At 46.2% G+C, this 23,823-nt stretch overlaps 1 protein-coding gene across 1 annotated transcript; it reads right to left on the reverse strand.

The window, feature by feature from the left end:
• Positions 1–386: 386 nt before the first annotated feature.
• On the reverse strand, positions 387–14,470 carry GGT5 (gamma-glutamyltransferase 5). Its single transcript, XM_051805433.1, has 12 exons — positions 14,045–14,470; positions 10,763–10,893; positions 9,093–9,182; positions 7,883–8,072; positions 7,149–7,306; positions 6,581–6,730; positions 6,033–6,166; positions 5,424–5,626; positions 4,908–4,999; positions 4,011–4,120; positions 3,480–3,587; positions 387–3,251 (listed from the first exon to the last, which is right to left on the reverse strand). The coding sequence occupies exons 1-12, from the start codon at positions 14,203–14,205 to the stop codon at positions 3,105–3,107; spliced, it is 1,674 nt and encodes a 557-aa protein (XP_051661393.1). The 5' UTR covers positions 14,206–14,470; the 3' UTR covers positions 387–3,104.
• Between the last annotated feature and the right edge of the window lie 9,353 nt (positions 14,471–23,823).

Consider the following 23,823-nt stretch of genomic DNA (forward strand, 5'->3'; position numbering starts at 1 on the left):
GACTCTGCAGAAATGGATTTGGTTGGTAGGTTTTTAGCAGTATCACTACAGAGGAATGATTTGTTAAAACTAAACTGGGCTACAGCTTGCACTTACATCCTACATTTAAAAAAAAACCCCAAACCTATGAATATTTCTGCAAGCTGTAATTACAGGATAACATATCTGTACACAGGGCAGGCACTTCTGCCACCTGCTCAGATACCACATTCCACTACTCATGCTGTGTCTCTGCTACTCATGCAGTCTGCTGTTCCTCAGCTTCTCCAGCAGCATACTGAGGCTCCAGAATGAACAACTGTTACTGCTGGGAACACCTGCATGGAAGTCCTGTCTCAAACAACTGCTTGTGTGTTGGGATACACAACTGGTTTAGAGGAGAAATTCCCAGATGGGTTTTGAAACACTTTATTAAAAGTATAATTTACAGACTTCATTAGAAAATAGAGCAACCTCTGTACAGTGATGCTTTGAAAGTCCCTGTAAGTTGATTTCAGTACAAAAATAACGCTCTCTTGTGGGGAGGAGCATGAATGGGGAGAGACCAAACTTAGAGGCTCCTGACCCAAGCAGATTTCAGCAGCAGTGAGGAGGTGGCAGGGCAAGAGCAGAGGTGCCAAGGCAGGTACAATTCCTCAGCTTCACTAGGTGTTCTGCTAGTGAGGACTACAGGACTGGAAGTCTCTGCTGCAGTGAGAAGTCTGCAGTTCCATTTCTTTCTGCCTTGCAAATTAAAGCTGTGGTGGGTTTTAAAACTGCTCAGTTGGCTCAGTTGCAAAGTAGTTAAATTGTAGTGAGCACTGGACTACAGATAATATTCCCATGTCTTTATGGTGGGAAGAAGCTGTGATGTTACTGCACTGGAAAGGTGATAGGGCTGCAGTATGCTGGTGCTTTATCTTAAAGTATGTGAGAAGAGAAGGTAATGGAAGACTTAGTTACTTGGTGATTTGGGTTTTCTGTAGTGAAATGTGATGGAGAGGGCCCAGAGCACTGCTGAAGGTGGCCTTGAAGGGAAGCCAGTCTCCCTGTCTCCAGCCAGTGCCACTCTCGGTTGCTGTCTGGAAACTCTAAGCTCAGTGGGGTTAGCTGGAAATAGCTACAGATCTTGCTAAAGCCAGCCTCCGGTCTAGTTAGTCTGTCTGGAGCTGCAGTGTGAGCTGCAGATGGTGTCTGGCACCTGTAAGTGCTTCCCCTGCACAGCTCTGCTGTTGGGGTGTTATTTCTGTCACTAGAACCAATTCACCCAGGAACTGGCACCTGGGGTAAGGGAGTTAATCAAAGTAGAAAACTTCAGCAAATGAAGTAGATTGGGGGTTTTTGTTAGTCATAGTAAATGTAACCCCTTCCAAATGAACATAAATACCACCCCCCTCAGCCTTTGGGCCTATTCCCTTTCTCTGTTCCCATTCAGCAGCACTGTAGTCCCATCTCACAGGGCCATGGCTTGAGTAAGCAGCTCTGATGGAGAAACCAGTAGTTCTTCCTGAACCAGGGAATGAAGATAAATTCCAGCTGGACAAAGGAGTGCATGGAGCTGGCTCTGTGCAGAAGTAACTTGTCTTCCAGATCCTTGATAAAGTGCCTGCGGTTACGATCTGGTAACGTAGCAATCATTAGCTCTGATGCAGGGGTGGTCATGCTACAGTCCTTGGTGGACAATTCTGAAGGAAAACACGTCTGGCTCTGGTCAGCTTCGCTCAGACCATCATTAAAATGCAAGTGAAGGCTGAGATTTCAGTAAATTGACGGCCTTATGGGACCGACTTTGTGGCTAAGAACATTGGCATAAAACCTAGCTGGCCTTGTTTTAATTCGTGGGTTTTAATAGAGTGTGCTTGTTATGCTGTTTGTAGAGGGATGGTATTTGTTTGTGCACTAGGAGACCCATGGACCATGTGTGTGAAGGGGAGGGCTCTGCTAGGCCTGGCTCTGGTTTGATTCACTTCCAGACACACACACAACACTGTGCCCATAGGGCAGTCAGGCTCATAAGCTTTCAGAAAATGGAGTTTTGGGGGATTCTGGGAATTTGCCCCTGCATATTTGAGAAGAGCTTTGAGGGCTTTGTCTTTTTTTGGTTTTATTTTTTTAAATGTTTGATTCAGGGCCATTTTGAGCAACGTCATGGATTAACTGCAAAAGACCTTTCGGGTCCAGGTCCATGAGTTCAGGTCTCTTCTCCAGAAGTTTTCTTGCTCTGTGATAGTTCTTAGAGTTCTACAACATCCTCCTTGTGATCTGAAGGGAACATTAGAGGCTGACTGTGGTAAACAGGGATTTGGTGCATGTGCACAGGCTGTGGGAGAAGAGAATTCTGCTAATGCCTGGTGGTGCTGCATCACTCCCCAGCAGTCCTGGTGTTTGCCTGGCCAGGCTGAGCTCATGGCTACAAGTGACGTCTCCTGATCGTGTTTCCTTTGCATTTTGAAGAAAGTTCTAAAGCTTCCAAAACCAGCAGCATGTCTTCCCTTTCCAAACCCACCCTCTAAGCCTGGATGCTTCAGATTTTAAAATCCTGACCCCTGCACTGGTGCTCAGCCAGAGCAGATCTGCCCTAAGTCCTGCCTGCAGCATGGTGCAAACCTGGACTGTTCAACAGGCTGCACTGAGCCAGACTCCCAGTCCTACACTCCTTGTAGTCTTCATAGCCAAAATAGTTCTGTATTTCACATTACTGAGCTCCAGTAGTAATAAGCTTCTTATGGAACAGCCTGAAAGAAATCAATTCTACTCTTAGCTGAGACTCCAGCAGGAACAGAAGATACAGCTGGGTCATTTCACAGTGTTCCTGGTGAGGTTTGGACCAATTTTCCTTTCCCACTTTTTATTCTTTCATTCTGAGTAGCTGATGTGCTCAAGAAATATGTTTTTCAGTATATCACAGAAGTAATGGAAGGTGTAGCTCTAAACAAGGCTGGCTGACCTCTCCTTATGCTGCCCGAGGGTACCTGCAGTCTGCTGGAATTAGGTGTAGTCACAGGTTTTGCCCATGCTCCAGGAGGCATCTTGGTGGGAACAGGCAATTATGGGCATGTTGAAGGAAAGCATGTTCTGGATCTAGTTATCTCCTTTGGCTTTGTGAGTTGTGATGGCATTCCATGCTAATATCCAGCCGACTTCCCCAGCTTCCTTTTATCAGAGTAAGCAGAGATGCATTTTCCTTCCTTGGAAATTCCCTGCACAACATTCATTACAAATTTATCTTTCTTTTCTTTATGTCCTCTTCTCAGCAGGCCACTCCTAACTTCCTGTGGGGGAGAGAAGAGGAAATGGGGTGAATGGAGCAGGGGCCTGAGGTCTTGGCATTGCCAGTTGTGAAAATGAAGGATGCGTATGTGGAGTCAGGTTGAGAAAGTGAGATTTAAACAAGAAGGAGGTTAGCCAGAGGCAAAATACAGATTATTCAGGAGAGTTACAAGAGCAATCTGCTTTCCACCAAGAGGAGAAGACAAGAAGAGCCAATCAAGGCCACTCACCTCGCTGAAATGCCCCTCAAAGACGACACCGTCGCCCAGAGTGTGCATGACGGGAGCTGAAATGGCGCGTTCCAAGTCGTAGCCAAACCACAGCTTGTTTATTATGGCCTGCAATGAACCAAACCCCACACTGCCTGACTGGAGATACTCAGAAAGAACCTGGGTCACGTGCTGCCAACCCCTGCACTGGTGTTCAGCTAGAGCAGATCTGCTGTAAGTCCTGCCTGCAACCTGGACTGTTCAACAGGCTGCACTGAGCCAGACTCCCAGTCCTACCAGCCTGCTCTCCTGCTTTCATGGGGACCAATATCAGATGCTCAGAGTAAGTAAAAGAACAGGGTGAACACATAATAATTCTTCCCAGAGTGCTTTCCCTGGCCTCCAGCCTGCAGCCTCTATGACTTCTAAATTGCAAAAAAAAAAAAAAAAACCACCAAGGCATCAAGACCTGAGGGGAGCTGAGTAGCTCAGGACGGTGTGTGCTCCCCTTGCTCAGTGCAAACCGTTGCTGTGTGGTAGCTGTTCACTTACCATGGTGGTAGCACTGATAATCCAGCCCCCACCTGCTCCCCCGATCACCAGCATGTCTCCTGTCTTGGAGATGAGGATGGAAGGCACCATTGCTGAGGTAGGCTTCTCTCCTAGAGCAGAGACAGAGAGTATTATTCTTTCCATGTGGCTCTTAACAAGATTGGAGGGACACAAGTTCACCTATCTCACCATCCTTGTATTTCCCACAGAAAACCAAACTACTACTCCTTCCTCAAGAATCTCAAGACTTCCAGAAAAATGAGTTTCCTTGTGCCAAAGGCCTGTCTCCCAAGAAGCTGGACCTTTATGGCACAGTCTGAACAGGAAGCTCCTCTTGATGCAGAACAGGGTATCCTACAAGTATTCAGGGCTCCTGCAGCTTGTTCAGCCCAGCTGAGGAACCCTTGTCAGCAATCCTGCCACGATGTCCTCTCCTGGCAGGCCCGAGGGACCCTGCACCAGGGATAGCTGATTGCACAGAGCTGTGTCTGCACCAGCACTGCTGTGTTACAGAGCTCAGTGCAAGGCTGTAGCATTACTGACTGTGCAGCAGCTATATATTTAGAATCAGAGGTGAACCTAAAATGTCTTGTCTTAGCAGTAGTTTCTTCACTTCTTCCTCCCCCCAATAATCAGTGATCAGCTTCATCACTTTTTTTAATTTCTGATTTCTCTGGTCAGAATCCAAAACTCCTGTGTATCCATGCAAGGGGATATGTGAGTAGACAGACACACTACAGGGCTTTATCCTCTTTTAGTCTGAAACAAACTTGCTCTCATCCAGACCTACGAAAGGAAAGAGTACCTGTAGTTTACAGGTAGTCCCTGCCCACTTGTACACAGCCTGTGTGTCCATCTCCTGGCCCTGTGCTTTATTTTGAGGATGGGAATGCTCACCTGGGTTAATGCTTCTGTTTGCTGTGCAGAAATCAGCAAGTTCATTGTTTAAAATGATCCCGGTTTGGTTAGAATACACGAAGGAGCCAAACCTGCAGGGGGGAAAGATGAAGCCTTTCAGTGCCCAGGGCTCTCCTGTTGTTGATGACATTAACTGAACAAGGCACCCTGTGGGTTACCTCTTTTTCCTCCCAGCTTGCAACTGCCCCAGCAAGAGTGTCCAAAAGGAATTTCTGCTGCTGCTGCTGCCAGAGACAAACTCCCTGTTACTATTGCCTGTGGGGATTTGCCCAACCCACAGAAACTCAGCAATAGCTCAGCAAGTTCTTGCATCCTCCTGAATTGTGATGGTCCTTGGAGCTGATGCTCACAGACCTTTGCTGTCACATGGAAAAGGCATTCCCAAGTAAGGAGCTGCCTAAATCAGTGAAGCCCAAGGGCCTGTGAACCTCTGAAGTACCCTGTGAACCTGACACATGGCCTGTGTGACTCAGTCTCCAACCCCTGGCTACTCACGGGTAGTTGATGGTGCTGGTGGCGGACACAGCGCTGCCATCTGCAGCGAGCACAGAGATGTGGCTTGTGCCCATGCTTTTGTATTCGCCGTTGTAGATGGACTCCAACAAGTTGTAATGGCTGAGTGGGTGGTCACCACGAGTGTCTATTCGGTGCCTGACAAGCTCAACAAACCTGTCAGACAGCATGGTCCCCACAGTCACCTGCAATCACAGCAAGGACACTGAGCTGGTGCCACCATGGTGTGGGCATGTCTTTGGGTACGTGGAAGTCTGGGGAATTCAGCCTCAATAGCCAGAGCTTGGGGCCCTGCACTGGCAGCATTCAGCCCCAAGCCACTCTCATCCCAGAAAACAAAACCAGCTCAGTACTGAGGCCCTTCAGCATTGGCTCAAGCATGTGCTTGTCCTTTATCAGGCAAGTGAGTGCCAGCCTACAGCTGAAGCTTCAGAGTAAACAGCATAATCCTGCCTCTGCTTTGGCCAACTGAGCCACACTGCTCTTCACTAGCAGCTCTAAGTATTTTCTTCCCTTCCATGGGTGCAAAGCAGGAGAGTGCCAGAGTGTTGTTTGGTGCTATAGGACTGTACCCATGCACTGTCAGCTCACCTGAGCTCTAGAGAAGGCTGGGTCACTCATGTGAGATCTTAGCATGTTGCCAAACTTCAGAGCCTCTGCAATGTGATGGTAGGTTTCTACCTTCTCCTCAGGTGTTGCCAGTGATGCTTCATGGAGTTTATACTCTATGGAGCAGGATGGAATAATTTTGTTAATAGGCCCAAGGCAATGTTTTTTCAAGAAGTGTAAAAAAAGCTCAAAGTAGCCTCCTTTTTTCCAATCCCAGTTCTTACCAAGTCTCCCCTATGCTTTAGTAGGGTATAGACACAGAAACAACCGAGTACTAATTTTCACTGTGACTTCAATTTATTTTGAAGCCTTGGGAAAATTGTGTATCCTTTGGCCTTTGCAGCAGCTACAGTGATGCTGATCCAGTGTATGAGTGAGACAGGTCATCACCCTGCTGCATAGCATGGTTGCACTGCTGCTCTGGGGCCCATTCTGGCTTGCCAGATCCATTTCTGCCCATTACTGGTTTACCACTCTGGAGCAACACTCCCTGAAAACCTTTTGCTCCCCCTTTTCCACTAGGAATTTACCTTCCAATACCTTGAGGATGAACATGAGCACTGCACCTCCCATGGGCGGTCCCGGGGCAAACACCGTGGTGTGGTTGTTGAGGGTGATGTTCAGAGCTGGGGACACCTCTGCTCGGTACGTCCGAAGGTCCTCCACGGAGAGACTGGACCCTTCAACAGAGAACCAGTGGCTGGCATTAGCACATCAACTGGTCCTGGTGCTGTGGACTGCTACAACAGGGCACTGTGAAGAGGCATCCCTGTATATCCCAAATTCCTTCCACCAAGCACAGCACTGTCGTCACCGGTCCTGATCTGCTGCCAAACCCCAGGATGCCACAAAGCCTGAGGGAGTCAGACAGGCCACTGCATGAGCACTGGGGGGGTAAGGCCAGAGCAGCAGATGGTCTCAGTGCTGCTTCTGGGTCTGCGTTATAAGAACTGGGCAAAGGTGGCCTCTTCCCATGCCAGGTACCATCCCGAGCAGCAAGCAAAAGACTTGTGTTGGCTTTCCCCTGGCACAGGCTCACTGAGAGCCAACAGCTGGGAAAAGGCTTGTCTATCAGGACTGACTATATCTGTTACCTACCAGCCTTCCTGGCATCCTCCACCAGTGCCTTTCCTATCTGTCCCTCATAAAATGCTGCGGCTCCATGTTCTGCTACAGTTTGCAGTGTTTGCAGCAGGGCTGGCCACCTGAAGGTCTCTCCCCTCTTCAGAAACCTTTGACCATCACATAGCAGTGGGCTGTTAAAGAAGAACATTCATCAGTTTACTGCACGTGCTTGCTCTGTCCCCAGGGCCAATAATCTCTTTTTTCCTGCCCAAAGCTGATCTAGTTTATGCACATCTTGTACTTTCCAAGGCAGTGCTACACTGCAGGCTACATGGAGGAAAGCTCTCATAGCACCAGGCACTCCTTCCCCAGACAGTTTCCTCCACAGAACTCAACACTTTGACCATGGCTCAGGTCATTGGGGCTCCTCCAAATGAGTGTCTGCCATAGGGCCCTGCTGTCAGGGGACAATTTCCACACAGATGGAGGCAGGCTACATACAGCCAGCTCCTTCTCATCAGTAATCATGCTTAGCAGACTGTTTTGCTGTGCCAAGCCACTCTAAATTTAAAAAAAAAAAAAAAAGTTGCTGACAGAAAAAAAATATTTTAAAAATCCACTTCTCTGATTCCCTCCCACTCCATAGCTAGTATTCCCTGAGCACAAGCCACAGCAGCAGCCTGTGTTCCACGTCAGCATCTCAGAGGAAGGGTCTGAGGCTGAGGGAACAGTGGTTCTCAAGCTGCAGTTTCATTCATGGGTCTTACCACAGGTCTTTTCCTCGCATGGAGAAGTTTGGGTCACTGATTATTTTGTCCACAACTGGGGAAATGACAAGTGGCTCTGAAAGGAGCTTGATGGTTGGTTCAAAGAGGTCTTTCCATGGTAAGCGGCCATATCGCTTGTGGGCTTCCTCATACCCACGGAGTTCTCCTGGCACACCAATCCAGGGGGCACCTGAAGAGCACAGCAGCAGTGTCACACCCAGGCAGTCATTGGCAAAGCACTCCAATGGAAGTGTGATTTTGTAGAGGCAACCAAGGCATCTAAAAGCAGGCTTGGTTTGTTTATTACCCTTGTCTGTTCATCTATCTCTTCCACTGTCCAACAGAAGGGTATAGAGAGGCCAGAGCCAGACTCAGAGGTGAGGTGAAAGCAAAACAGGCAACAGGCACATGCTGCAGCAAGGGAGGTGTCAGCTGGATTTTGGAGACAAAGCACTTGTGGAGCCTGGTCAGACACCAGAGCAAGTGAAGCTGTGAAGTTCTTCATCCTTGGAGAAACTCAAAACCATCACAGGGCGAGGCCCTGAGCAGCCTGAGCTAACCCTGATATCACTGCTTTGTGCAGGAGCTGGACCAGAGACCTCCAGCTGTCCCTTTCAACCAGTTATACCTGATTCCTTTTCAGGCTCTTCTTCCAAGGATAAGAACATCTCCTCCAGGAACTAGGACATGCACCAAAAGAAAATGTGCTAGGAAAGGAGAATGAACAGAGCAAGAAATGTAGAGAATCCAAGATGTGCTGCTAAAGCAAGAGTGCCTGAGCCCAGCAACTCAAATCCCAATGTGCCAGGGTGCTTCCCCAACATATGGACAGGGACAAGCACATTAGATTGATTTCTTTCATTTCCAGAAAGTTGAGAAGTTATTGACTTCATTTTTCTCTGTAAAAACTGCTGGGAAATGAGTGAGTCCTTTGGGAAATCTGGTCTTGAACTGCAGATTTCCTACAAAGAGAAATTACATTGTGATTTCTCCTCATGTTGGCTCCCCACCCTCCTCGCTAGTCAGGCTGCCAGTGTCACTTAGTTATGGACCTAGTATTTTTTCTTGCTTTTGCAAAAGCCAGTCCAGGTAGAGTGTGTTAAATTAAATGAAACTCCAGATAAAGTCAGCGAGGTTCTCGGTTCCCCACCCTGAGCTTTGTGTGCGCCAGGAGGGCACAGATCCCTCGTGGCCCAGTCTGTGTCCTTACCAGTGTGGAAACCAGGGCCACAGCCAGACAGTAAATTGTGAGGAAACACTCGTGGGACTGTCTCGCGGGCGTTGATCACCTCGACTGTTCCTAGAGAGGAGAAGAGGGAAAGGCATGACACTGTCTTCCTGAAGCAGGTGAACATCACATTTTCAGCTGTAGTACCACACATGCTGCTGGCCCAGAGCTCAGCTGCCCTAAATGGAGACGTTTGCCAAGTGTGTCCAGTGCACCTGCAGGGTCAGGTCTCAGCACACCTTGTCCTTTGCTCCCTTGCTTTTATTTAGAGCAAACCAAACAGCACCTACTTGGAGACAATGAAGGTACAGGGACAAGGCCAGGACTTGTCTCCAGCCAGTTAAGGTTCCCCCCAGGGTTCTTGGGCCTGGGACGTGGCTGGAACGTGCTGCTCTACACCTGATTTTTAGGTTCCTGCACTTCCTCTGCAGGTGGGACATGTCAGAGACATAACATGAGCCTCAAGTTCCTTGGAGGGTCATTTACCAGGTGATGGTGAGGCAGGTCCATCGTGTTTATGAGCAGAATGGTGATACTGAAGGAGCCTCTATATATCAGGGAGCTTAAAAGGAAAATATAAACAAAGCCAAACCCAACAAAACCTGCACTGTATTGACTTGTATTTCAGGTCTAGCCTATCATTTTGCCTACTTCTCTCCCTTGCATTTATCCTTTTCTGTGACAGTTCCCAGAGCCAGCTCTGCTGCAGGAGCCCACAGTGCTCCCTGGTGTACCAAGCACCAGAGCTGTGCAGGGCCATGGGCAGCTCAGGTAGCAGAAGAGGACTGTTGTCAAGAAACAAAGTTACCTCTGCCAAAAGGAAAGGAAAAAAAAATATAGGTGTTCTGCCAAATTAAGCTTTTGCATGAGATACAGCCAAGTGTTTCCAGATTCATGACTCTGTAAGACTACTTGGCAGGGGTTTTAAAATTCTGGTATTGTTACTGTGTTCATTGTTGATTTTACTATTTAGATCTGTAAGCTCTGGGGGCTTTTGGAAGCCAAGACTTAAAAAACCCCCACATTAAAAACATAAAAGCAAGAACACAGCACTAGAGGTTAAGCCAAACACAGGAAGGCTTCCCAGCAGGCCCTGAATATTGTCAGATTTAGACTTCTGAAGTGAAGAGGCATCTCCTGGGAACAGGTCTCCCTGCTGCTTTGGGAATTCCCATGCCAGAGAGGGCAGTGAGATGCAGCCCCCATGGCAGTAGGCACTGCCTGAGCTGCTGGGGCAGGATGAGCCCCTGAAGTCCCAGCCCAAGGGCTCAGATGAGCTCATTTCCAGCACACACCTCACTCTGCTCCTTTCTGCTTCCATGGCAGCCCAGTGGCATCTCAGCACTGCTCACACCTTGCTGCAGCCTGCTGTGTGACTTTGAAATTTGGGATTGCTCTGGAGAGGCAAACTCAATTCATTTTATATCAAAGCTCTTTCTTCCCCACACACGTCCTCGCTGTGAAATGATGATCACAGCTCCATGTGATGGATGCTTCGGGTTAGGAGGAGAAGCCTGGTTTGTGATCGGAGGATGCAGCTTTTATATTCAAAATACTGCTCTGAGAGAACAGGAAGGATTTTGGCTTCTCCACGGCAGCTGGGTGTCTGCACAGGGACAGGGCACCATGAAGAGGCCAGGGCTGGCCCATACCTGTGCTGGCATTATAGATGGTAAATACGACCCCACCACCCAGGCCTGAACTCTGAGGATTCATCACTGAGGTGCAGATCAAGCCAGCAATGGCAGCATCCACAGCTGTGCCTCCACTTTTCAGGATGTCCCTGTGGTGGAAAGGGAGAAAAAAGACAATGTTAAAATCCAGGAATTACAGAATGGAGGGACCACATAAAAATGCCTCCTTGGGGCCCCTGCAAGGCAGCCCCAGCTTGAGGAGAGCAGGTAGCAGGTGGAGAAAGCTACTGGCAGCAGTGAGGGGTGTGAGAGCACAGAGAGGAGCCTTCCTCTGTGGGAGTGAGAAGGAACAGATAGAGGGAAAGAAGGGGCAGTCTGCAGGAGGAAAGAGCAACCAGGGACCAGACCTGTGTGAGGCTGGTCTTCCCCTGGGAGTTATGGACAGAGAGATCTGCAGCTGCTCACAAATGCTGTTGACAAAAGGAGATGGCAAGGAGTTCCCAGATGTGGAGGAGGATGCACAGGAGAGAGCTTTCCACATGCTGGGAACCAAACAACTGATCCCTATGTCCCTAAGTGCTATTCCCAATAAAAAGGCACATGCTGGTCAGCTGGACGGGGCACTGAAGCAGGAATGATGGGTCCATGTGAAGCAAACTCCCGAGACATAACGTGTCAATTAGCACAATATAACTTCATTGCTCCTGCAGCTGGGCTTATGTGATATTAGCACAGAAACACCCCCATCATCTCCCTGTACTCCCAAAGACAAAACCAACAAATAAATAGAAAAAAACAAACAGTAAAAAACCCACAACTGTTACTAACTAGGCACAGCCACATTAAAGAACACACAGGCATTAGGATACCCTCAAGCTGCTGACAGCAATGAGGTTCTGCTACAGAAATGTGTCTCAACAAGTTCTTCTTGAGGGATCAAGCACAGCTGAAAAACATCTTTTCCTTGCAGTGGAAATGGGGTGGTGTTTCCTGCATACCCTGCCAGTAGCCAGCACTGTGTTTGCTAGGAAGGTTTCTGACTGTTTTATTGGGTTATTGCTCAGATAAGGCAAAGCCAGAAGGGAAAGTGTAATTGTTCATTAATTGCAGTGCAACTGCTCCCAGAAGCTGCACGGGAACACAAAGCAAACATAGGGACTGCTGTTTATTTTACATCCATTGATATGGCTGGGTCCTGCTGGGGCTGGGAACAGGATGCTGCCAGCAGGAACACTGATTGTGGCTTTCCTTTGTTTCCGTAAATGCCTCGGAACCACTGCTCGTCAGGCAACAGCATAGGGACAAGTGGGAAGAAAAGAAATGGTAGGGAACCACGGGGCTTTCTGTTTGGGGTCTGCATGGCTTTTGTCCTCCCTGGAGCAAGCTGCTCCCTGGCTGTAACTCTGAACTTGGAGGCTGAGGCTCAGGCTTGCCCATCCATCTCCTTGCAGCAGGGGATGGACTCACCACACCAATGTCCCTGTGTGGTGTTTTTCTGAAACTGAAGCTTTTAATTGATGACAAAAGAGGAAGGAAATCAGGGCTTCCTGAGAAACTGAGTCACCTCCGCAGAAGGCCCAAGACAGCAGGTTAGAAGGACCATTACCCTGACCTGGGATAGTGCTCCCCAGAGCCCCTGGATTATGGGCTATGAAGCAGCACATGTACAAAGCCTGGTGCCAGGGAAAACCATGGTTCTGGGATAATTGGCAGTGAAAAACAACTATAGAAAGAAGCTTTGAGATCGTATGGTATGGATTTCAATGCAATGCATTAAGACCTTAACATGTAACATCAGGCACATTTTCCCAAACCCTGAAAAGCACCAAATTCTCACCCAAGTTTTCCAGCCACATTCACAATTGTGTAAGAGGTTGCACACCTTGTACTGCCACTGTCCCTCCGAAACCAATGCCATACACCCCTCACCATGTCCCCAGAAACACTTGTGCCTGGAGGAGCATTCCCTGATGAAGATCTTCATCCCAGTCTGCAGACTGTCCCTCAATCAGCAGCTTTCTCTCCAGCCTCTCTGGAGACTGAAATACAACAGAAAACACTCTCTGAGCTGGCTCTTGGTATGTCACACGTGGCTCTCTGAGCATGGCTCACCCACTTTCAGACAGAGACCTGCCACTTCCCAGGAAGTTATGCCTGGAGAATTTAGGACCATTATCTTTCTCATTAGCCAGACCACACCCTGTTCAATAACTTGTCTCCTTTTATAGGGATCACTGCTGCAATGAGATTAATTGTAGCACAAAGTCCTAGAGAGACACATGACCCTCAATCAAAGCGTGGTGCTCTACCTCTGTAGAGATATCTCAGTGCTACAGCTGACAAGATCTGATAAGAACATCTAGTCCTAGGTCCTTCCTGACTCTTAGTTTCAGCTTTAGGGTTTGGTCATTGCTGAGTCAGCATGTCATTGCAAGAATCCCATGAGAGACATGGTAAAGTGTGGTATAAGGGCACTAAACCTCATCTCACTCCTCCAGCCACAAAGTAGAGCACACAGCTCCAGCATCCCACACATCGTGTAAACCTGCAGCCTTCTGCTTTTGTGTATACAAGCATTTAATAACAGTAGGAACAGTAGCAGTAAAATAATAACATGGGAGTCAAAATGTTTGAGAGAGAAGTTATTACATAAACTGGAGCGGTACAACCTCGGCAGATGGAAAATTTTTTAAACCTACATCTTTCTTTCCAAGTGATGCCAGTATGTCTTTTGTACTTATACTGTCTTGGATTAATTTCAATTAAATCTGGCCTTTGGTTTTTTAATTCATACCAGACACACCTGCTGCAGGCTTCAGTCCAGAAATATATCCCCTGCTAAAGACTGGGATGCCCAGCCCTCCTTTCCCTCTCAGTCTGGCCTTCCTTGCCTCTGTTGAAGCCCAGCTGCAGCTCTCTGCAAGCTCCTCTAACTTCTTATTTCTAAGCCACTTACCTGACCCACCACCATGCTGTGAACAGTAAATTTCCCACTTCCCCACTTAAAAACAGCCTTGTATTTGTATACTATAAATATTTATACCCTCCAAAAATCCACGGGCTTGCAGAGCTGCAAATTTTTGCGACACTGGATAATGAAAATGAGCATCAACCTCAGAGCAGGGGCTCCGTCTGCCCCCCGAGCTGCTCCACGCAGGGACCAGCATCGCTGCTCAGCCCCGAAGCGGGGACGGGCAGAAACCTGGCGCACTCCCGTGGTTAGTGCCTGTCCTGTCTGTCACCGCGGGGCACGACATGCACGACAAGTGACCCGAAGAGCCGAGGGGTCCGCGCACATACCGGCCGATGTTAGAGCAGGTCTCGGTGTCGGCAGCCACGGCCCCGTGCAGGTAGCGCTGGGGACCGCACCGGGGCTGGTTCAGGATGACCACGAGTGTCACGGCCACCGCCAGCACCCCCAGGGTCAGCAGCACCAGGCAGCAGATCTTCCCCGTGGACATGGTTATTCCCGCGCCGCCGGAGGAGCTGGGAGGCTTTCACTCCTTTCGAGAAGGCGCCTGCTTTGCTCGGGGTGGAAATAAGAGGATCCCGGCAGTTTTGTGAGGGAGGTCCCGTTTCAGTGGGCTCTGCCCCCAGCGACTGAGAATTACATTGTTTTTAAGATTAAAAGCTGTGAAAAAGGGAACGGTGTATTCCTTCTTTCCTACTCTCCTAGGTGTGAGAGGCTTTTCATTCTCTTTAAGAAAGTAAACTTTTTCTTGCAGATCCACCACATGCCTTTTTTTTTTAAGTCTCTGATGAAAACATTTAACACATTCACTGCTGGAGCACTTCAAAGAGAAGTGCACTTCTACACTGCTTCTTGGCTTCACACATTCTTGGCTTCTATTCTTGCCACACAAAGCAAATTAGCTAACAAAGGTGGTCCACATGGTAAATCACCACGAAAATTACGTCAGTCCTACACTGCAAACTTGGGGTATTTTTTTTCCATATGACCACTCAAAGATGTAAAAGCTAAATACAATATACAAGGCTAGAACCTGATCCCTGACAGAGCAGCGATGAGCACGTGAATTGTTACACAGTGAAATAGCTCTGTAAGAGCCTCTTAATTATACAGTTCTCCTTGCACTCAAGAACTTAAAGATAGGGTTCCACATCTGTCTTTCTAAAAGATGTTACCTGTGATCCTTTCCCAGCTAGATTTGGGAGAAGGGGAATGCACCTGCACAGATTTACACACGCATTTCAGTGCAGACTTTGAGCCTCTCCTGCTAAACTTTATCTCATAACTAAGCAATATTATTTCAGGTGTCATATCTCAAGGAATGGATTTGATAGGCTGAAGTGTCTTTATTACAGTTATATATTCCCGTAAGGTTATCTTGGGGAACCGAAGATAGTCCAAAAAAAATACGTTGTTTTGTCTGAGATAAAACCATGGTCCCTAGGTAATAATTTCTTGGTCTCCACGCCTCTGTCTCATTTGGCAAATACACTTGGCATGTGCAAACAAGCATCCTCATCTCTAGTGTGACTCTTCATTTCATTCCATTGCAAAACATTGCTGATCTTGTAGAATTTCTCAATCCCTATATGACTTTGATGTTCTGTTTTTGAAAATTACTCTATAACACTTGAAGAATCATCATTCTGGTGCTTTCCGGGAAAGCTCTTCCCTTTAAATTCATAACAGGGCTGGAATCCCTGGCCATTCAGTACCAACAGACTCAAGATTCAAGTGGATTTTGCCCATTCACTTCCATCAAATGACATAGAAAATTCAACTGTAGTCTCCAAATTTCCATCAAATTTCCTTTTTAACTCAGCACATCAAACATCTCTATCTGGAAAACTACTGTTGTGAAGTCAAGGAGGAGACTTGGAAGAAGCAAGAAAGGTAAAAGCAAGTGTCATCTGCCAGATCATGTCTGGGAAGGCCAGGACATAGTTATCACCTACTCCAACCAACAGCTGCCTCTCACAGGCAAACCCATTTGTGTTTTTGATACAGAAATGAAGACTGAGTCTCCTTGTCCCCTTCAATGTGTAACCTTTACAGTCTTGTTGGTGCAACACTCAACTTTTGCACAGCTCTACTTAGTGGGACACATGGCACAAACCACTGCCCAAGGGAAACTCTTCTCCATTAACTTTATTTGATGAGGATACACAGGCACAGTTTACTGCAAGCATCAGCATTTCACTCTTCCTGTAACAGTGCAGCCATGCTCAAGGTTAGATTAACAGTGAAACTTTGATTCAGCCTTTAACTCTTGAATGCCCTTCTGGACCAAATCCAGCAGTTTTCTTAAAGACTGAACCTCATTAGTACAATAATAATATAACAGTTGAAAGTATTGGCAGCGGAAAACAAAAGGGAGCATTGCATGCATCCAAAGATATCAACAGTAAACTCTGTCTGAACTCTGTATTGACTAAAATAGCAGCTGCTACAACCTTTTCTTTTTGCCTTTTTTTTTTTTAAAGTTCCTTGTGTTAGTTAAGGGTATAGAGAAACAACAGGGACTTTTGTCTTAAGACACCATCTGAAAACAACCTCATCCTCTCAGAAAGAGGAGCAAGCATGGGAAATATTTTCTAAAAATCCCCTAAATGAGAACTGAGGCTTTTCTGGGATTACCAGGTAAATAACAGAGCTGTACTGCTGAGAACAGTGAACCTTTCCAAAGTGTTTAATCATATTGCAATCTTTGAGTCAGGAGTCAAGACCAGCATCTGGATTTCATCTGCTCTCCAAAATGAGCAGGACTGGTCAATCAGAGAACAAAGGAAGCCAAAGAGATCATGTGGAGACAGAAGGTCCCATCTCTGCCTATCCCTGCAGCTCCTGAGAAATGAAAGCATACACACAGCATCCCCTCTGGAGTTCTGCAGTCTCCTACCATCTCACTGGAATCCAGTGAGATCCACCAGCATCAGAGCTGGTGCTGAAAGGGAGAGTGAGGGAGAACATGTGGAACTGGCACAGGAAGGGTAGAAAGGGACAGGGATGTGCCTCTGGGAAGCCACAAGCTGCTGGAAAGACTCACACTTGCCTTAGACTCCCCTGTCATGAATCCCAGCTTAAACATGGCCTAAGAACTCTGCACCTCTGTCCTCTCCCCACTGCACTTCCAGCTTTTTGGGAAGGACAAGTCCTGGAAATACAAGCCAGATGTGTGAGTGCTGCAAGTCAGTAAGGATCTCAGAGAGACAGCACACATAAAAAACCAGGGCAAGCTGAGTTTCTCTGCTAGGGAAGGTGGGAAGAGCAGGTTCTTAACTGCCCTTATGATCCTCATGTACTTCACAAGTAAAGCAAAGGAAAGGCTGACAGAAGGATAAAAAGCAGCACCATGAACAGCCCTTGCCATTTCCTGGCACAAAAAACGAAGGTTACTGCTGATTGTGCAACAACAGACATAGGCTTCTGGCTCTGTCTTGATTCCAGGGATAACAGCATTGCTTCACAATGACTTCCCTTCCTTCTGAATGGCCCTGGTAACCCTTTCCTTGTGCAAGAATACAAGAAAGTGCTTTCTTCCCTAAAAAGTGGAGGAATAGCATACAGGGAAAGAGAAAATCAGTTTTCTAGAACTTGTTTTCTGTCCTTTTCTTTTTCTCTGCTCATCTTTCACTCCTGCTTTACTTTGGAAATTCCCCAGTATTCAAATACTTTCAAAAATGTTCTTTCCAGTTTCTTGCACAATTCCCTTTGGAGCCGTTGTATTACTTATCCTTAGCCACTTTCCCACACAGTGATCACTGTAATCCTTTCTCCCTTCAAAATTTCACACTCTTTCCTCTAGGGGACATGCTGACATTATTGTCCCAAAATTTACTCAGCTGGAACATGGGGTAGAAAATGCAAAAAGTCAACTGTTGCTCATTCATGAGAATGAAAAATGGGAATGGAAAAAACCCCCACTTCCCCACATTCAGAACTGGAATACTAATCTTTGTTAATGTTAAAGGTATAGTGTAAGGATATCTGAGCTGAGATGGATGTGTGCTACATGTTTTTATTTCAGTAGCGAATAAGCCATTTTCACAATTTCATGCATATCCTTCCTTTCTTTTCTACCTTGTATATGTAATTTTAAGACCTTTTTTTGCACAACAGCTGGTTACGTTTATTACCATATTGAAGTAAGACATTTTTAGCTTATCAGATTGGAAAAGTAAGTTACGGTCAGCAATATATTACAGGATCCCTTTCCAAATCATGTAGCAACAGCTGTACCAGCACATTTCACAAGTCTTCTCTGGATTCAAACCCTAAGGCAGTACAGCAATGTGTAGACTTCCACATCAAAAGAAAGGTAGTTGCACAAGAAAAAAAAAATTGATTCAAGAAAACCTTGAGGGTTTGTTTTTTTTGTTTTTGTTTTATTCATTTATTTGTATACTGCACAAAAAGCAGAGCTATTGGTCTCCATAGCAAAGGGTAAATGGAAGCAGCAGCATTTAACAAAGAGAAACAGTTTCTACATGGTGCACCAGGGTCAGTGCAGAAAGGACTTAAAATAAATAATGCACACAGAAACATCTGGGGTTTGTCTGCAATAGATTAAAAGACTTCCTGCAGTGACCGGACAGGGTGTCCTAGTTTAATGAAAATTAAATTAATTTGAAGGCTTTCGGACCACAGAAACTGGATCGCTGTGTGCCTCTCCAGAGCTCCATGCCTGCAGCCAGAATGGTGCTGAAACCAAAAGGAAAGGGACTTGGTCCTTCAGCCTCACACATCATCCTCCCTGAAATCAAAACCCAACTCCAGGTGCCACAGCCACGAGACTAATGGCTATTTGTATCTTGGCTTCTTTCCTGGCCCTCTTCTCCTTCCTGTCTGCACCAGCAACTTTCACAGCACTTCCGCTTCTGCTGCTTAGTTCAGGCAGAGTCTTTTGGATGCTGTTCAGGAGCAGTGACCAACCTTTCTGTGACTTCAGGCCCTAGGATGAATTACAGAAGGCTGAGATCCACAGCTCTCTCATCAGGTAACTGCAAGTGTTCCCATCATATTCCTCCATCCTTCCTCCTCCGTGTTGCTTTCTTTCCCGAGATCCTCATCATGTACACACAACCTTCCCAGCTGGAAGTCCCTGGTGCAGCCTGTTGAGTGCTGCACAGCCAAAAGGCATTCCATCCCCAAACCATGTGGAATCTGTAATTGGTTACAGAGATCCTCTGGGTTGCCCAAAGCCATGGATAGGGCCTTATTACTAAAACTTAATCCCTCCTTTCTGGGACATTTGGTGCCTGGGGCCGCTCTCTCCCTGACAGCTCCCTCCTGACATGGCACAGACTGGCTGTGCCTCTGCCACAAGGACAATTCTCTTCTTTCAGCAGCTCTGCCCAGCATACATCACCTCCTGGAATGAGAAAACTTGGTCCCTCAAAGTCAGGCAGCCATCACCAAGGAGTACCCCAAGCCCAAAAGAAACACTTCTTCTGGAGTCAGCCCTCACCAGGGCCTGTGCTCCTGCCAAAAAGTAATCAGCACTTTTTCTTTTCTTTGCCTGTTCCCACTCCCGACGGCCTGGGGTGACTGAGAAGAGACAAGTGAACCTCAGTTCCTGGGTGCCAGTCTCTATTTCATGTCAAATGCTAAAAAGGTGCCGCTTCTCAGTCTCGGAGCCAAGTTGGACTTTCCCTCTTCTGCTTCCTCCTCAACGTCTGACACTTGCTGCAGAGTCAAGGGCAGATCACTGCTGGATCCCAGAAACCTGCCAACCCTGGACTCTCAGCAGACTGTACACATTTCATATTTCCTTGCCTGACATGAAATTCAGTCAGTCTGAACAGGGTTGGATACACACATAAAAACACTGATCACACACATATTAGCAGCCAGGATTGTTCAACACCATATTTTGGAGGCTTGTTTACTCAAGGCCAAGCAAACAGACATTTTAAAAACATAAACTCAGTAAAAGCAAAAGTGCTTATATCCAGAAAACTTCTCTGTTCCTCAGACACTGCTTAGAAAGAGGAAAAAAAATTTAAAAACTGAAATAGTTCAACATTCCAACATAAAGACATTCAGTGCAGCCCTGTCCCGGTTTCATGGTCACAGATGCTGTTTCATCTAAAGAACATTTGTCTCATTTGCTTGCATTCAGTTTCCACACTTTCTAAACAATAGGTTTAAATGTTGACTATATTTACATTAGAACACAAAACCAGACATCTGGGTCAAACTGAGAGCCCCACAGCTCCTGCCACAGCTCCCCCAGGGTGTCCAGAGCCATGAGGTTACTGGGAAAGTGCTGCACTCAGAGCAAGCAGCACTGGCACTTCTACTGAAAACCACTGCTACTCCTGTCCCCTGTAACACCCTCCTGACTGCAGCATCTGGACCCCTGAAGTCCCAGGGAGGAGCCCATGCAAGGGCCTGGAATAAAGGCTTTGGGAACATTACTCTAAGTGAACAGAGAGAAAGAAACCCACTGAGTCTGAGAGAGCTGACTGTCCTCTGAAGGACCCTTTAGAAAACTGAGCCAACTTTTAGGGTTTTTCTGAAAAACAAGATGAAGTACAGTCATGGCCCAGCAGGAGTCCTGGAACATGAACTAAAAAGGGATTTATAACAAGAAAGAAAAAGGGAGATTTAAGTAACTGCTTGTTCTTATCCAAAAACACAGGCTTTACCAATTCAGTCATAACCCTGCATCAATATTTAGCTTGGGATGTCCCAGTAAATGCAAATACACTATGACAGAAGAGTTCAAGATAAACACATGTTAAATCACAGCTTAGAAATTATAAACTTCATTTCCCATGACCCACTAGAAACCCAAAAGCAAGTTCTCATCCCAACTATGTTGACACCTGAAGTCAATTGAGATTCAAGGTGTTAACTCCTGAACCAACAATCACAGCAGAAGCAGTGACAACATATCTGTCTCACTGAGAGCACGTGCTGGACTGGAAATAATTTTCAACAGAGAACAAGACAGAGAATATTTACATAAGACTACAGTTAAGAGCTACTATCCATAATAGCCACAAGAAATTAAACATGAAACTTGCTTTTGAGTCCAAGTAGTTCCATTGGAGGTTCTTCAGTGACTCAGCAAAGAGAGGATTAGTGGTGACTACTTGCTGCAGAGGATAGGTGCCTATGTTTTTAAAACTACTGTCACAGTAGTATTCTCAATAACAAGGCCAGAAGTTGGAACCAGCCCCCAGGCTCCTCCTTGCTCCAAACTGATGCCTGTTCATTTGTGACAGTGCAGCATGAATTCTCATCCTGCAAATCACAGATATTGTTCTTGTAAGAGAGACTAAGTTTTGTTTATCTTGTAATTTGGCATTTCTGTTCAGCCATGAAGTGTCAGCAATAGTAAAATGATTTAAAAGAACTGGAACTATTTAGAAGATAACTAGTGAACTTGTGGTTTTCCTCAGGGTTGACTTTAAACAGAATTTGACATAACACAGAGATTTTGGTCAAGGAGCTGACTTTTCAAGACACTGCCAGGATCTCCCTAACAAGGAGAAATGCACATGACCACAGCTTTACCTATGCTGAAGTATTAGCACTCCTGCAGCTCTGTACTCTATATACACAGCAACATTCACACAATCTGATGTCAAACAAAGACTGTTCCTTGGTATTCAGTCACTTCCTTTGATTAGAAGTAATAGGAATGTCAAATCCAAATACTCAAAGAACAGCAGAGAATAATATGAAATGGATAGCAATAGATAAGGAATCACAAAGCTCCAGCTCGAGGGTGGTGGTGAAGCCATGTGAATGCCTAGAGGTTAAACCATCACAGACAGGAAGTAAAGAAGCATGGAGCTGGAGTTTCTCAGCATGCTAGAAATGTGAGATATGAATTCTAAGGGTTGAAAAGCAGAACACATTTCTGGGAAAGAGAGAAGAGTTTAAAAAAAAAAAAAAAAGATACAGGCTTGAAAACAAAGTTCATTAGTGAAACTGGGAACTGTGCCCTCTCCCTGGACCTCTGTGCAATCTTAAACACAATTTGACAGTGGGGGCCATTAGAAGGACGCAATGAACTTAATCTCTGTTTACATAGGAGAGTAGCTCTGTCCCAAGCAAAATGAGTGGCTGTTGAAGTTGTATTTTGTTAACCCTGGGTATGATAGGGAAAAAGTCGTGGCATGTTCTTTTCCTCTCTGGCAGTGACAGCCCTGACGCTTTTGGCATGAGTGGATCGTGCCAGGGCATCGAGAGCTGCTGTGCAGGTTGTACACCCCTGGTTCTGGTTACACTCCCAGTGAACTGTGATGCCTGGCTCAGTGCTGGCACAGGCACCATCCACACTTCACACGGGAAACACAACTCAGAAGGAAGCAGAGGGATATAAAGCTCTTGTTGGGAAGGCAGTACTGGGTTAACCATTGGACTCAATGATCTTAAACACCTTTTCCAACTTAAACGATTCTATGACCCCACTGTCCCTGCCTAAGAGCCACTTGGCCCCATCCCTCACCTACCCCTAAGACAGCACTTATCCATGGGGCACTCCACTCCCCCAGGCAAAGGATCACTCAGGAAGAGCCCTGGTAAAACCCTTCACTTTACTGTGGTAACACCTCTGAACACCACTCTCACCATATCACTGAATTTCTCATTCTCAGAGCCATAATCTTGACTCTAAACCTTGACTGGGCTCTAAGCCAAGATATCAGCCACATCCCCAGCTCACATGGTGTTGAGGGAACCCTACCAACAGCCTTCCAACAGTTTTGGTAACAGCTTTTGTTGTCCCTCTCTCACTGTACATCTAGATTTTTCTTTCTTTATTTCTTCCTAACCCTAACTCAGTGCCTGTACCAAGTCTTGTACAACGGGATACACCACAAAACTTGGTGAAGTTTAGGTAGGGATGGACTCAACAATCCCCAAGGGCAGAGCTACTGCTGTTCTCTAGTAATGTTTTGATGAGTACTCTGGCCTATCAGGTGGGCTGCATTATGAGAAACCTCTGTGCATAATCCGTCAGCGCCTCAGGGCATTTAGAAAATATTATTTAATTTAGTTAATAGATTGGGAGATGAGGACACCTACAGGAGGAGGGATCTTCCCCAGGCTGTTCCTTTTTCTTGTTCTTCAATAATGTTGTTGACATTACACCATGTTTCGTGCTACACAAAACAGCTGGAGAAAATGTCTCAGAGTGCTCTAGGTCTGGAGAAGATGTCTCAGAGTGCTCTAGGTCTAGAGAAGATGTCTCAGAGTGCTCTAGGTCTAGAGAAGATGTCTCAGAGTGCTCTAGGTCCAGCCACAGCTCTTCTGTGAGATTGCTTACAAACTCAATTTAAGCACATGCTTAAACACTCTGAATCCTTGATCACAGAAAGCTCATATGCCCTTGGAGATGTTCAGATAAGGTGCAAAGTGTAAGGCAGTCAGAGGGAGTAGATTTGGTCCAGCTGCTTTTTCATGTGTAATAGGGAGCATAAATATTGGCAGGATAAAATTGAGCTGATCTATGAGCCCTTTCACAGCTGTGGGGAACAGCATTTCAATAACTTCCAGCTGACATCACCTTAGGTACGCACAGTTGCCAATGTTTTTTTCTCCTCTGTTATGGCTTGTTCAGCAACTCCTAAACTTCCAAATATTAGGGCTGTAAGAACAGAATATGAAGACATGAGGTACCTGCCCACACAACCTGAACTCTATGCTTGAATGACATCCCAGTCCAGGCACAATTCCTACTCTCAGTCTGTTTCTGAGCTTCCTGGAACAGGAGCTGTTGATAGTTATAGCCATATATTTAAATGGCACAACAGAAATAACCCTGTACATGGCACTCATCTGAATCCCTTCATCTTTATGCAATAAACCATATTTCATTTTAACCAACAGCAATCCTACAAATCACACTTATTTCCCACCAAAGTGGGAATAAAAATTTACATTTCCCCTCAGGCAAATGCTTTATTTATTCTCCAAACTTGAATGATTTACAAGCACCTATTGTGACATTCACTATTCAGTATTTCATAGTCAGAAGCAAGATTATAAAGTTTTAGTATTTGGGATAACAGAACAATGTGATGCTCTGTTGTTTATAATGTTCCAGAAAGCCCTTAGGTACCATCCTCCACTCAATACGATCCCAACGACC

The sequence above is a fragment of the Manacus candei genome, unplaced genomic scaffold, assembly GCF_025592945.1.
Source record: "Manacus candei isolate 608988 ecotype Guabito, Panama unplaced genomic scaffold, ASM2559294v1 h1tg000064l, whole genome shotgun sequence".
Taxonomy (NCBI): domain Eukaryota; kingdom Metazoa; phylum Chordata; class Aves; order Passeriformes; family Pipridae; genus Manacus; species Manacus candei.

What these genes read in the sequence shown, in the direction of transcription:
- GGT5 (XM_051805433.1), bottom strand. Translation starts at nt 14,205, where the DNA reads ATGTCCACGGGGAAGATCTGCTGCCTGGTGCTGCTGACCCTGGGGGTG. An exon ending in ACCTGCTCTAACATCGGCCG is followed by an intron (nt 10,894 to 14,044) that starts GTATGTGCGCGG and finishes TTTCCACCACAG; the next exon opens with GGACATCCTGAAAAGTGGAG. An exon ending in TTGAGGGGCATTTCAGCGAG is followed by an intron (nt 3,252 to 3,479) that starts GTGAGTGGCCTT and finishes TCTCCCCCACAG; the next exon opens with GAAGTTAGGAGTGGCCTGCT.